Here is a 13,765-nt window from a genome sequence, read left to right on the forward strand (position 1 = left end):
GTGTGCAGCTTTAGTGGGACTGCCACAGAACCCCTGGAGCTCAGAACCAGCGATGGATCAGGTCGTATGTGATGTGAACTCTAGAGCTCCTGTCAAGTGCATTTGCGTTTCTGAAAAGCTTCGAAGCCTTAGAGCAATATGTGGTCACGGTTCTTGGTGAGATGTGGAAATGTTACAGTCAATTCGGTCTGTGAGACCACAAGAGTTGTGAGTGAGCCTGTAAATATTCTCTCTAGGTTCCGACCGGTTCGAGGGGGATCTCGGCATGATGGTCGTGGCCCACGAGGGAGAGATGCTTTCATGAATATGGATGAGTTCGTGGGCGATGAGGAGTTTGACCAAGCTGAGGAAAACACAAGGGGCCGTGACCTAGGAGGGAGAGGACGAGGCCGCGGAGCAATACGAGGTACAGCTAAACATCAATGTACCGTATTTGTACTGACAATTTAATGGGAATGAATTGAAGCTGTATATCAACGATAAATGTGTGGCCAATTTAAAAAGCATTTCAAACACATAAAGTGGTTAGTGGCACCGATAAACCGCATTGCATCTCAACAGATGTAGTGACATACACTGTGGAGGACAAGCCCTGATGTGCAATAAAGCACACTGGGGTACAGATCTAATTACGGACAAATTTATAGAGCAGCCCCTCAAAAACATATCGACCCATTGATAGCTGAACGTGCATACAGCCTGCCCCCGGTGTCCCTGCGGTATTGCAGGCCTTCCTCCCCTTCTTAAAGGGGAGGGGCCTTGTGCAGCGCGATCTGGGGCCCAGCTGGGCCCCCGAGGATCGGGAGTGCAGGCAAAAGAGCCCGGCACCGAAGAGAAGTGCCGGGCTCTTGGAGCGCAGCTGGCACTCGGCGGGGGGGGGAGGGCGGTTCAGGAGGCCGGGGATGGGAGCGCTGGCAGGCGGGCAACAACAAAAATGGCCACCCCGCACCTTGCCTTTAATTTGCACCTCCCCGGCCGCAGGTAGGCCCCCTGAACCCGTCGGACATAGCGTCCGGCGGTAAATCAGGGGACGCTGCCGAATATCGCGGCCGGGGCGTCAACGGGGCACTGCGCACACCAATTATGTCATCGGCAGCGGCGCAGCGCTAACGGTTAGCGCCACCACTAATGTCCCGCGGAATTTAGCGGGAGGCGTGGGCAGTGCCGCGCTGGGGTGCCAGTTGGCTTGCAACCCACTTAGCGCCCTCTTAAGGCGCTAACGGATGGCCCAACCTACTGAATTTCTCCCCCCAAAACTGTACGCAGTACTCCAGGTGTGGTCTCACCAACGCTCTGTACAGTTGTAACAGGACTTCCCTACTTTTATACTCCATTCCCTTTGCAATAAAGGCCAACACTCCATTTGCCTTCCTAATTACTTGCTGTACCTGCATGCTAACTTTTTGTGATTCATGTACAAGGACCCCCAGATCCTTCTGTACCTCAGCATTTTGTAATCTCTCCCCATTTAAATAATAATTTGCTTTTTTATTTTTCCTACCAAAGTGGATAACCTCGCATTTTCCCACATTATACTCCATCTGCCAGATTCCTGCCCACTCACTTAGCCTATCTATATCCCTTTGGAGATTCTTTGCGTCCTCCAGACAATTTGCTTTCCCACCTATCTTTGTATCATCAGCAAACTTGGCTACATTACACTCAGTCCCTTCATCCAAGTCATTAATATAGATTGTAAATAGTTGAGGCCCCAGCACTGATCCCTGCAGCACCCCACTAGTTACAGTTTGCCAACCTGAAAATGACCCAATTATCACGACTCTGTTTTCTGTTAGTTAGCCAATCCTCTATATACATGCTAATATATTATCCCCAACCCCGTGAGCTCTTATCTTGTGCAGTAATCTTTTATACGGCACCTTATCAAATGCCTTCTGGAAATCCAAATACACGACATCTACTGGTTCCCCTTTATCCACCCTGTTCGTTACATCCTCAAAGAACTCCAGCAAATTTGTCAAACATGATTTCCCTTTCATAAAACCATGCTGACTCTGCTTGACTATATATTCTGATTTTCTAAATGTCCTGCTACTACTTCCTTAATGATGGACTCCAGCATTTTCCCAATGACAGATGTTAGGCTAACTGGTCGATAGTTGCCTGCTTTCTGTATCCCTCCTTTCTTAAATAGGGGCGTTACATTGGCGGTTTTCCAGTCCGCTGGGACCTCTCCAGAATCCAGGGAATTTTGGTAGATTACAACCAATGCATCCACTATCTCTGCAGCCACCTCTTTTAAGGCTCTAGGATGCAGGCCATCGGGTCCAGAGGACTTGTCCACCTTTAGTCCCATTAGTTTGCCTAGTACTTTTTCTCTAGTGATAGTGATTGTTTTAAGTTTCCCCTCCACCACAATAGCCCCTTGATTATCCATTATTAGGATGCGTTTAGTGTCTTCTACCGTGAAGACCGATACAAAATATTTGTTCAAAGTCTCCGCCATTTCCCTGTTTCCCATTATTAATTCCCCAGACTCTTCCTCTAGGAGACCAACGTTTACTTTAGCTACTCTCTTCCTTTTCATATACCTGTAGAAGCTCTTACTGTCTGTTTTTCTATTTCTTGCTAGCTTACTCTCATAAGCTATCTTCTCTCTATCATTTTTTTAGTCTTCCTTTGCTGGTTTTAAAAAATTTCCCACTCCTCTGGCCTTCCACTATTCTTCGCAACATTGTATGCTTTTGTTTTCAATTTGATACCATCCTTTACTCCCTTAGTTAGCCACGGATGGTTCATCCTTCTCTTTTAGTCTTTCTTTCTCTCTGGAATATATCTTTGCTGAGAGTTATGAAATATCTCCTTAAATGTTTGCCACTGCTTTTCTACAGTCTTACCTTGTAATATATTTTCCCAGTCCACTTTAACCAAGTCTGCCTTCATACCTTTGTAATTACCTTTATTTAAGTTCAGGACACTAGTTTGAGACCTAGCTTTTGCACCCTCGTTACACATTACCAGAACTAAAATAGTCTTCTCCCTGGTTGGTTCCACAACGTATTGTTCCAAGAAACCATTCCTTATACACTCTAAGAACTCTTCCTCAAGTCTACCTTTGCCAATTTGCTTTGTCCAATTAATATGAAGATTAAAATCTCCCATGATTATAGCCATACCTTTCTTACAAGCCTCTATTATTTCTTGATTTATAATCTGTCCTATAGTGCGGCTACTGTTTGGGGGCCAATAGACCACTCCCTCCAGTGACTTCTTACCGTTATTATTTCTTATCTCCACCCAAACTGATTCTACGTCTTGATCTTCTAAGCCAATATCATTTCTCATTACTGCACTGATCTCATCCCTTATTAACAGAGCTACACCACCTCCTTTTCCTTTCTGCCTATCCTTACGAAATGGCAAATACCCCTGAATATTCAGTTCCCAGCCTTGGTCACCTTGCAACCACGTCTCTGTAACGCCTATCATATCATACTCATTTATATCTATTTGTGCTGTCAACTCATCTATCTTGTTACGAATGTTGCGTGCGTTCAGATATAGAGCTTTTAATTTTGCCTTTTTACCATTTTCCCCTACTCTGACCCCTCTTTCTGATGCACTCTTATGTGTATACACTCTGTCCCTTCCTATCACACTCTGGTTATCATTACCCCTATCGCTACCCTGCACTTTTGCCTTCTCATTTTTCTTTGACTTTTTTAATTTCTGCTCAGCGTATCCCTCCCTCCCACTATTTAGTTTAAAGCCCTATCTACAGCATTAGTTATTCGATTCGCCAGGACACTGGTCCCAGGATGGCTTCTAATATTGATGAGAGTTGTTTCATTTTCGGTGTCTGATGTGTTGAACTGTTTCGCAGGCGGGCGAGGGGGCCTCCTTCCTCTGCCTGGTCACGACGAATTTCCTCGCTTTGAAGGAGGCCGTAAATCGGAGAAAAGGTCATTGTCTCCGGGAGGTCACCGCGATGGCTGGGGAGGGCGAGGAGACCGAGGTGAAATCCATGACGCCAGCAGAGAACAAGGTATGTTTTGGGATCTTCAACATCCACAGTCAAAATATTGTCTGAATAGTCAAGCTGAACCCCGATGGTGGGGTTGTCGGGGAGAATCGTGTGGGCCTCTCCTTATGTGTATACCTTGGCTGCTGTGTGCATAATTATATCCATAGAGATATGCAAGTCCATGCGAATGTACATCGCTACATTGGAACCTGCCCCTCCCTTCATGAGGCTATCATAAATTTTCTGGTAATTTATGTAAAACTCGAGCAGTATCCTGGTCTAGGCATTTTAAGTGCCCTAAACTAATACATAATCTACTGGGTTTTTTATGTCATGAATTTTTTTAATTTTTTTTTAATCGGCTCCTCTAAAGTTTGAATGGCCCATGTTAAGAATATAAATTGCGGTTTGGTGCATAACTGATTTACAAGAGGCCTGTACTATGAAGTTTCAGTCAGTCTTCCTATCCTTCACATACTTGTCTGATTGGACAGGCATGCCTGGCCGCGATCACTATGCAGATGATTCTCGCCAGAACCAATCGCCTCACGATGGCCAGTCTCCAGTCAGCAGGGAGCGACCTACATCACTCCATAGCATGGATACTGCGTCACTTCCGCCCCGCAAACGGCCATGGTACGAAGGGCCGGGAACGCCTGATCAGAGGGATTTGGATGCACCTGGCCCCCCACCCGAGGATAGAGGCCCAAGTAAGTTTCTGTCTGTGTGTATCCATCCAAGACTGCACCAGCACCAAGGCAGTCACAGGGCATCTGAGTAATCAAATCCGCTTGGCAGTGGCAGCACCCTCTGCCTGTGCAGCGTTTACTTCAGGAGATAATTCATTGGGAACCCAGCGCTTGCCACTCTGCGCAACGCTATGTGGGGCAGCACAGCGGCCATGAGGGATTGCCAAGGGAGCCACCCTGTTGCTGCACAAGATATACGGAGCAGCATGGCAAAGCCAAATGCCTGTAGCTTGTCCTGTGAATCTATGGAGCTGAGGCAGTCAGAGTTGGAGGGTTTAGTCTGGTCTTCACTGATGATTTTAGAAATTCATTGGTATCTGAACAGAGCGCCCAAGCTTGGCCTCTTGAAGGAGTTAATCACCTGTTGGTGTTTCACTTGAATCGGGACGTTTTGCTGTTCTCTAAGACAGGCAGGTTCCGTGCGCTGTGCAGCTTCTACCAATATTGAGCGAGCATCACACAGCAGCAGGTTTGTGTAGGCTGTTTTGTCACCGATGCAAAGGGACTTGTTCTAAAATACTCAGCATAGGATGCCACAGAGAGGACTAGGACTTGAAATGACCTGTTCTTTTAATGGATTGCTTTACAGGCCGAAGTGGGCCAGCCTCATCACCGCGCATGCCCAAGTCTGGCCGTTCCAATTCACACGAGGGAGACCGGCATGATGGCTACCACCGAGATGATGGATTCAGTGGCCCTGCAGGACCTCCTCCCCGGGGCGGAGCCAGAGGCGGAGCCAACTGGGGAAGAAGCGGGAAGAGCTCGGGTCCGGCATCACGTCGAGGCTCCTCCAGAGGCAGCAGAGGAAGATGAGTGGAGCAGCAGCACTGAGAGAATGGATTTTACTCAAGATGCCCAGTGACATGTACAGTCTTTCAGCTGGAACTTGTGCGTGTGGCCAGTGCGAGAGTTTGGCCCTGGAAGAAGCAGCAGTCGTTCCTTTTTCATTTTTGTACAGTTGGCAGCAGTGTTTGTTGTTAAACTCCAGCAGTTTGTGCTGTGGGCTCTGGAGCACTGCCACACACAGCAATATGTGTCAGAACAGAGCAGCTCTGATTCCGTGTACAGTTTGTCTCGAGTGTCATTTTGTATGACTACACAATATAATTTGTGCAAAATTTAACAAAAAGGTATGAAAACTGGCCTGTTTTTATTTTGACACATCTCACACCACCCCAGGCACACGCATCTAACACCTGTTGACCATCTTCTGCAGTCTTTGTCTGAACCACAGATGCAGAACTAAAAATGGGTTGCAAGATTTTATCCTCTCGGTATTGGTGCAAGGCTCGTATGGGCAGTGAGATTTGGTGCTGACTCCAAGGGGGCAGATGTGTTAATTGACACTAGGTAGGTACTGAGTGCAGAGGCAGGCAGCACAGAGACACTACATGAATGACCAATGAATCTGTTTTTGTGCTGCTGGTTGAGGGATGAATGTTGCCTAGAATACTGGAAGAACTACCTGCCCTTCAAGGCATGGCACCTATTGCGTCCACCTGAACAGGCAAACGGGGCCTCAGTTTAGTGTCTCATCTAGGAAACGGTACCTGCAACAGTGCAGCACTCCCTCAGTACTGCACTGAAGTGTCAGCCTAGCTTATGTGCTCAAATCCTGGAGTGGGTCTTGAACACGCAACCTTCTGACTCAGGTGAGAGTGCTACCAACTGAGCCAAGTTGACACACAAGTAGAGATAATGCAGATGCACATACTGGCAGCAAAGGTACGGGTAATTCAAAACATGTCACAGCCCAGGTACAAGTAAAGACATCTCACTTCCAGATATGGGCAGTGCAGTCGCAGGCACAGCGAGCTAGATCAAGATAGACACTGCAGATTCAGAGAGAGACTGGTGCCAGTAATGCAAAGGCAGGTGTGGATAGTGCTGATGTACTTATACACAGCTACTGGCAATGCAGGCACAAGCAAAGGCAGCAGAGAGACACTTGACGGGCTGCTATGGCCAATACAGTGACAATGCAAAAGCAGCTACAGGTTTTGGCCATACAGAAGTACATATGGTCATTGTAGCAACATTGTAAGTTGGGTGCTGGCAGAACTTGACCAGTGCAAGCAATATGGACACGCAGGTATCTCCTGCTGGTGCAAGGAGTGTTACAGAAAGTGCCGAGGAAGCGGTAGAGAGAGTGTCAGTAACCACTCATTGAAATTGATTGTCCATTCATTCTCCCATGACCCAGATTGCACTGGATATCACTGACTGCCTCGCTTCCCCATGAACTTACCCAATATACAGTATATTTATATTTGTCCTTTAGTTCATTTGACATGCCATTCCTTGATGTCCTTTATCCCTGTCAATCCCTGTACTTTGTTGACACAGGAGACGAAAAGAAAGATCTGCTCCAAAATAAAGGAAAATTGAAGCCCCTGGACCGACCTAATTCTACATACCCCATAGGCAATGTCACTAACTAGCTCAACCCACCTCCCCTTCATTTGCTTATCTATCATTTCTATAATCCCTTACTGTTCTCTACCCCTCTAGAACAAGATAGATGCAACAGCCCTTTAACTTCGAGATAAAACCTTCAGTGGTTTCACTAAGGACTATGAGCAAAGGTAACTTACAAGTTTAGGGTTTTGCCTTCAGTATTCACTTGGGTCCAGCAGGGCTAGTCACTCCCGTACGTGGTCTTAGTGTCTCGTATTTAAGGATGTGCCCGTACTGCCTGATATCTGTTTGATGGCATAATCCAGGGGTGTAACAATAGTACCCTCTTGTGATTTGAACCAGATATTCATGTCTTTCATGTGTATCTCCACATGCCTCTCAAAATTCTTTGGAGACAGACCAAGAAAACACTTGGTAAGATAAAAGCCAGAGGTGAATCATTAAGCTGCTTTATTTCACAGAAAGTGAACATACAGAGCAACATGATTGGGCTCAATTAATTCAATAAGCACAACTTGTCTGCACATAATAATACAAAAATAATGAACACACTACACTTCCCCACATCAGTGGGTCAGTAAGCTTGATTTGAAATAACTCCTAACTACCTTCCTGAATTCTCCTTCTGAGCCTAGCCAAAGCTTATCCTCATAGTCTGTTTAAAACTTAACAGTGTGTGTCTCTGTTTCTGTTATTACTACCCTGTGTTCACACCCAAAAGGAAAGGACTGCCAAGCACCTGGGACTTCCCAATACAATCAGTGTGAGATGTTTACTGATTATTGAGACAGGCTAAAAAAAACTTTATCATTTACATCAAAACCAAGTTGATTAGCATTTTACCCCTACTGCCTTCAGTACCTTTTTAAAAATAAAAAAATGGTGTGAATACACTTTGCTTTAAAAACCCAAAATTTAAACGTAACTCCTTTACAAAGTCCTTCCTGTGGGTAAAATGATCAAAAAATGTGACAGTAATAGAGGCCAATGCGATACCTGGGTCAGTTGAAAAAGACAGCCTGAGTTAGCATTCAAATGCCACAACTAAACTGTGGAAATTCTGCTTCAAAGGTTGTGTTGTGTTACACTCTGATAAATGAAGTTGACAGAAAAAATGTGTCAATAGTGTTCATTCTCTCTGGGTCTTCTCTCAGATTACACTCTGGAGTGTTGGGTCTGTTGCTTGTGGTTTAATTTTACAAGCTAGAAACTCTGTCTCCTTCCTGTGCATTAACATGAAGTGGACCTACTGCAACTGAATCAAACTTTTCAGTTACTCGATTCTTTACCCCTGGAAATATGGACCTACGGCACCAGTGTGTCATCAGAATCCCTTGTAACTCTACAGCAGTGCCTGTTTGGAACGCCTCCAGCTCAATGTTTGCAGTTGGACCCCTTTTTCTTCAAAGAAGTAAGCTTCACTGCCTGACTGAACAGCCGTCAAGAAAGTAAGGGGGACATTCGATCTCTGACAAACAGCTAAACCAACTGCTTGTTAAAAAAAATTATCTGAAGTATTTTTACAGCAAGTAACATAGGTGGTCTCATGTATATATCATAATAATAAAAAGAGGCACCATCCCAAGTATGGCATCATCAGCCTCAATGCCAACCTTCCTTTACAGCTAGAGGAACTGTCAATAACATTCTACTTTGTCACAAGTTTGCCAACCAAAAGTTTTGATGAAGTTTATGACTCACAGTATAAACCATGGAAAAAATGAAATCTTTATTTTTCCCCACCACTCAGTTATTTGTATATTTTCTGCCCAATTTATTGCTGTATATTCTGAGTTACATAGGAACGTGGTAAAAAAAATACAGCTTCCATGATGCATCTCTCTCACGCACCGAATACACAGGAGATAAAGCTACCTGGTCCTTTCCTCCCCGTGTATCATGTGATGTCATTGGTGCACTCTGAGGATTGTAGTTCCACGGGAGCAGAATGAAAACCTCAACTGCAATTCTATTTACACAACTTCTTGTTCCCACAAGAGCTGAAAATTCTTAACGCCTAGGCTCATGTCATGAAATTTCCTCAAGCTCCAAATAGAAGTGCAGGTCAATGTGGGGGGATCTGCTTTTCACGTTGACTTGTTTATGTATTTTTGTATTATTTTCACCTGAGTGGGGACAAAAACAATTTGAAGAAATTATTTGAGCAATTGGGTGGGTGTTGAGTACTTCGTAGGGAATGAATAATAGCTTAAAAAATCAATTTGATTGCTCGGCTTCCTGTGTTTGCTCTTATGTTTCCTTTTTGATTTTCACATTTAGTCAATTCAATATTTGTTAATTTAACAACTGCCTGGCAGTTCAGCCAATTATGATTTTTATACCCTACAGACATGTGACAGCTTGGCACGCTGATATAAGATGCTCTAAGGCTGCATTTTCAGGTGTGGCACCGTAAGTGTGCACGAGATGTAAGACTTGTATTTATGTAGATGAAAAGTGCAGGTGCTAAAAGTATCATGATAACAAAATGATTTACCCAGTTAGATGATGGTAACAATAACACAGCTGACAATGAGGAGCAGCCCGACCAGAGCGGGCCTGCGTGGGAACACTGAGCATCGGCGGCAGTTGGAAATCAGCAGCAGTGAGTGAGGAGCAGTCCGACCAGAGCGGACCTGCGTGGGAACACTGAGCATCGGCGGCAGTTGGAAATCAGCAGCAGTGAGTGAGGAGCAGTCCGACCAGAGCGGACCTGCGTGGGAACACTGAGCATCGGCGGCAGTTGGAAATCAGCAGCAGTGAGTGAGGAGCAGTCCGACCAGAGCGGACCTGCGTGGGAACACTGAGCATCGGCGGCAGTTGGAAATCAGCAGCAGTGAGTGAGGAGCAGTCCGACCAGAGCGGACCTGCGTGGGAACACTGAGCATCGGCGGCAGTTGGAAATCGGCAGCAGTGAGTGAGGAGCAGCCCGACCAGAGCGGACCTGCGTGGGAACACTGAGCATCGGCGGCAGTTGGAAATCGGCAGCAGTGAGTGAGGAGCAGCCCGACCAGAGCGGACCTGCGTGGGAACACTGAGCATCGGCGGCAGTTGGAAATCGGCAGCAGTGAGTGAGGAGCAGCCCGACCAGAGCGGACCTGCGTGGGAACACTGAGCATCGGCGGCAGTTGGAAATCGGCAGCAGTGAGTGAGGAGCAGCCCGACCAGAGCGGACCTGCGTGGGAACACTGAGCATCGGCGGCAGTTGGAAATCGGCAGCAGTGAGTGAGGAGCAGAGCGGACCTGCGTGGGAACACTGAGCATCGGCGGCAGTGAGTGAGGAGCAGCCCGACCAATTCAACAGCAGGGGAGAGAGGTCAAAAGTAATCAAAGTGTGACGTCACCAGGAAGCAGGTAAGTGATTGGTTGGTGAGTATTTCTCTTTTTTTAAACTTTAACTCTGGTTTATAGTTTCTAAGGTCTCTCTAGAGTAGCAGGGACTGTTGGTAAACCAGTTAACTGTAGTGTAATTAGTGGGATTGATTGATTTAATTTAAATTCAATTAATTAAAGGGTAAGTCATGGCAGGACAGCTGGGCCCCGTGATCTGCTCCTCCTGCGCTATGTGGGAACTCGGGGACACTTCCTGTGTCCCTGACAACTACATGTGCAGGAAGTGCATCCAGCTGCAGCTACTGACAGACCGCATTGCGGCGCTGGAGCTGCGATTGGATACATACTGGAGCATTCACGATGCTCAGGACATTTACGGAGTTGGACACACCGCAGGTAGAGGTTGGACAGGAAGAAAGGGAACGGGTGACCAACAGGCAGAGTACTAGGCACAGGCAGGTAGTGCAGGTGTCCCCTGTGGCCATCCCCCTCTCCAACAGATACACCACTTTGAGTACTGTTGGGGGGGGATGGCTTATCAGAGGAAGGCAGCAGCAGCCAACTTCCTGGCACCAGGGGTGGCTCTGCTGCACAGAATGGGAGGAAAAAGAGGGGTAGAGCTATAGTAATAGGGGATTCAATTGTAAGGGGAATAGATAGGCATTTCTGCGGCCGCAAACGAGACTCCAGGATGGTGTGTTGCCTCCCTGGTGCAAGGGTCAAGGATGTCTCTGAGCGGCTGCAGAGCATCTTGGAAGGGGAGGGTGAACAGCCAGTTGTCGTGGTGCATATAGGCACCAACGATATAGGTAAAAAGCGGGATGAGGTCCTAAAAGCGGAATATAGGGAGTTAGGAGATAAATTTAAAAATAGGACCTCAAAGGTAGTAATCTCAGGATTGCTACCAGTGCCACGTGCTAGTCAGAGTAGAAATAGAAGGATACTTCAGATGAATACGTGGCTAGAGGAATGGTGCCAGGGGGAGGAATTCAAGTTCCTGGGACATTGGAACCGGTTCTGGGGGAGGTGGGACCAGTTCAAACCGGACGGTTTGCACCTGGGCAGGGCTGGAACCGATGTCCTAGGGGGAGTGTTTGCTAGTGCTGTGGGGGAGGGTTTAAACTAAAATGGCAGGGGGTTGGGAACCTGAGCAGGGAGACAGAGGAAAGGGAAATGAGGATAAAAGCAAAAGATAGGAAGGAGAAAAACAAAAGTGGCAGTCAGAGAAATCAACGGTTTAAATCAAACATGGCCACAGTAAATAATAATTCTAATAGGTCTAAGAGCGTTAAAAAAACAAGCCTGAAGGCTTTGTGTCTTAATGCGAGGAGCATTTGTAATAATGTGGATGAATTGGCTGCGCAAATAGAAGTAAACAAATACGATTTGGTTGGGATTACGGAAACGTAGCTCAAGGAAGGCCAGGACTGGGAACTCAACATCCAGGGGTATTCGATATTCAGGAAAGATAGGCAAAAAGGAAAGGGAGGTGGGGTAGCATTACTGGTTAAAGAAGGGATTAACACAATTGTAATGAAGGATATTAGCTCTGATGAGGTGGAATCTGTATGGGTAGAATTGAGAAATACTAAGGGGAAAAAAACGTTTGTGGGAGTGGTTTATAGACCTCCAAACAGTAAGGCGGAGGTTGGGGATGGCACTAAAAGGGAAATTAAAGAAGCGTGAAATAAGGGCACAGTAGTCATCATGGGTGACTTTAATCTACATATAGATTGGGCCAACCAAATTAGTAACAATACTGTGGAGGAGGAATTCCTGGAGTGTTTATGGGATGGTTTCCTGGACCAATATGTCGAGGAACCAACCAGAGATCAGGCCATCTTAGACTGGGTATTATGTAACGAGAAAGGATTAATTAGCAATCTTGTTGTACGAGGCCCCTTGGGTCGGAGCAATCATAATATGATCGAATTCTTCATTAAGATGGAGAATGAAGTAGTTGACTCGGAGACTAGGGTCCTCAATTTAAATAAAGGAAACTACGATGGTCTGAGGAGCGAGTTGGGTAGGATTGATTGGGGAATGGCACTCAAAGGGTTGACGGTGGATAGGCAATGGCAAACATTCAAAGACCGAATGGATGAACTACAGAATTTGTTCATCCCAGTTTGGCATAAAAATAAAACAAAGAAGGTGACCCAACCGTGGCTAACAGGGGAAATTAGGGACAGCATAAGGTCCAAGGAGAGGGCATATAAATTGGCCAGAAAAAGCAATAATCCTGAGGATTGGGAGCAGTTTAGGATTCAACAAAGGAGGACAAAGGGATTAATTAAGAAAGGGAAAATAGAATATGAGAGTAAGCTTGCAGGGAACATAAAAACTGACTGTAAAAGCTTTTATAGATATGTGAAGAGAAAAAGATTGGTGAAGTCAAGCGTAGGTCCCTTGCAGTCAGAATCGGGGGAATTTATAATGGGGAACAAAGAAATGGCAGACCAACTAAATACATATTTTGGTTCTGTCTTCACAAAGGAGGACACAAATAACCTCCCAGAGAGGCCGGGGAACATAGGGTCTGATGAAAGGGTGGAACTGAAAGAAATCAGTATTTGTAGGGAAATGGTGTTAGGAAAATTGATGGGACTGAAGGCCAATAAATCCCCAGGGCCTGATAATCTACATCCCAGGGTACTTAAGGAAGTGGCCCTAGAAATAGTAGATGCATTGCTGGTCATCTTCCAGAACGCGATAGACTCTGGAACGGTACCCATGGATTGGTGGGTAGCTAATGTTACCCCACTATTCAAAAAAGGTGGTAGAGAAAAGGCGGGGAATTATAGACCGGTAAGCTTGACATCGGTCGTGGGGAAAATGCTAGAGTCCATTATAAAAGATGTAATAGCAGAGCACTTGGAAAGCAGTGACTGGATCGGACAAAGCCAACATGGATTTACAAAAGGTAAATCATGCTTGACTAATCTACTGGAATTTTTTGAGGATGTAACTGGTAAAATAGATAAGGGAGAACCAGTGGATGTGGTGTATTTGGACTTTCAGAAGACTTTCGATAAGGTCCCGCATAAGAGATTAGCGTGCAAAATTAAGGCACATGAGATTGGGGGCAAGGTATTGACTTGGATAGAGAACTGGTTGGCGGACAGAAAGCAAAGAGTTGGAATAAATGGGTCATTTTCCGAGTGGCAGGCAGTGACTAGTGGGGTACCGCAAGGATCGGTCCTAGGACCCCAGCTGTTCACAATATATATTAATGATCTGGACGAGGGAATTGGATGTAATATCTCCAAATTTGCAGACG

General features: G+C 45.9%; 1 protein-coding gene across 4 annotated transcripts in view; it reads left to right on the plus strand.

The window, feature by feature from the left end:
• Positions 1 to 5,863, plus strand: part of wdr33 (WD repeat domain 33) — a 191,985-nt gene extending 186,122 nt beyond the window's left edge. For 2 of the 4 annotated variants that reach the window (XM_085990786.1, XM_085990785.1), the window contains exons 19-22: positions 237 to 406; positions 3,845 to 4,006; positions 4,480 to 4,695; positions 5,324 to 5,863. In XM_085990786.1, coding sequence (XP_085846912.1) covers positions 237 to 406; positions 3,845 to 4,006; positions 4,480 to 4,695; positions 5,324 to 5,547 — 772 coding nt within the window. In that variant the 3' untranslated portion in view covers positions 5,548 to 5,863. The remainder of the gene's footprint in view (positions 1 to 236; positions 407 to 3,844; positions 4,007 to 4,479; positions 4,696 to 5,323) is intronic. The other 2 variants (XM_085990788.1, XM_085990789.1) reach the window with 2 other exon arrangements.
• The last annotated feature ends 7,902 nt before the right edge of the window (positions 5,864 to 13,765 follow it).

The sequence above is a fragment of the Somniosus microcephalus genome, chromosome 6 (genome assembly GCF_052327205.1).
Source record: "Somniosus microcephalus isolate GS21.2 chromosome 6, FLI_Smic_1.0, whole genome shotgun sequence".
Taxonomy (NCBI): Eukaryota; Metazoa; Chordata; class Chondrichthyes; order Squaliformes; family Somniosidae; genus Somniosus; species Somniosus microcephalus.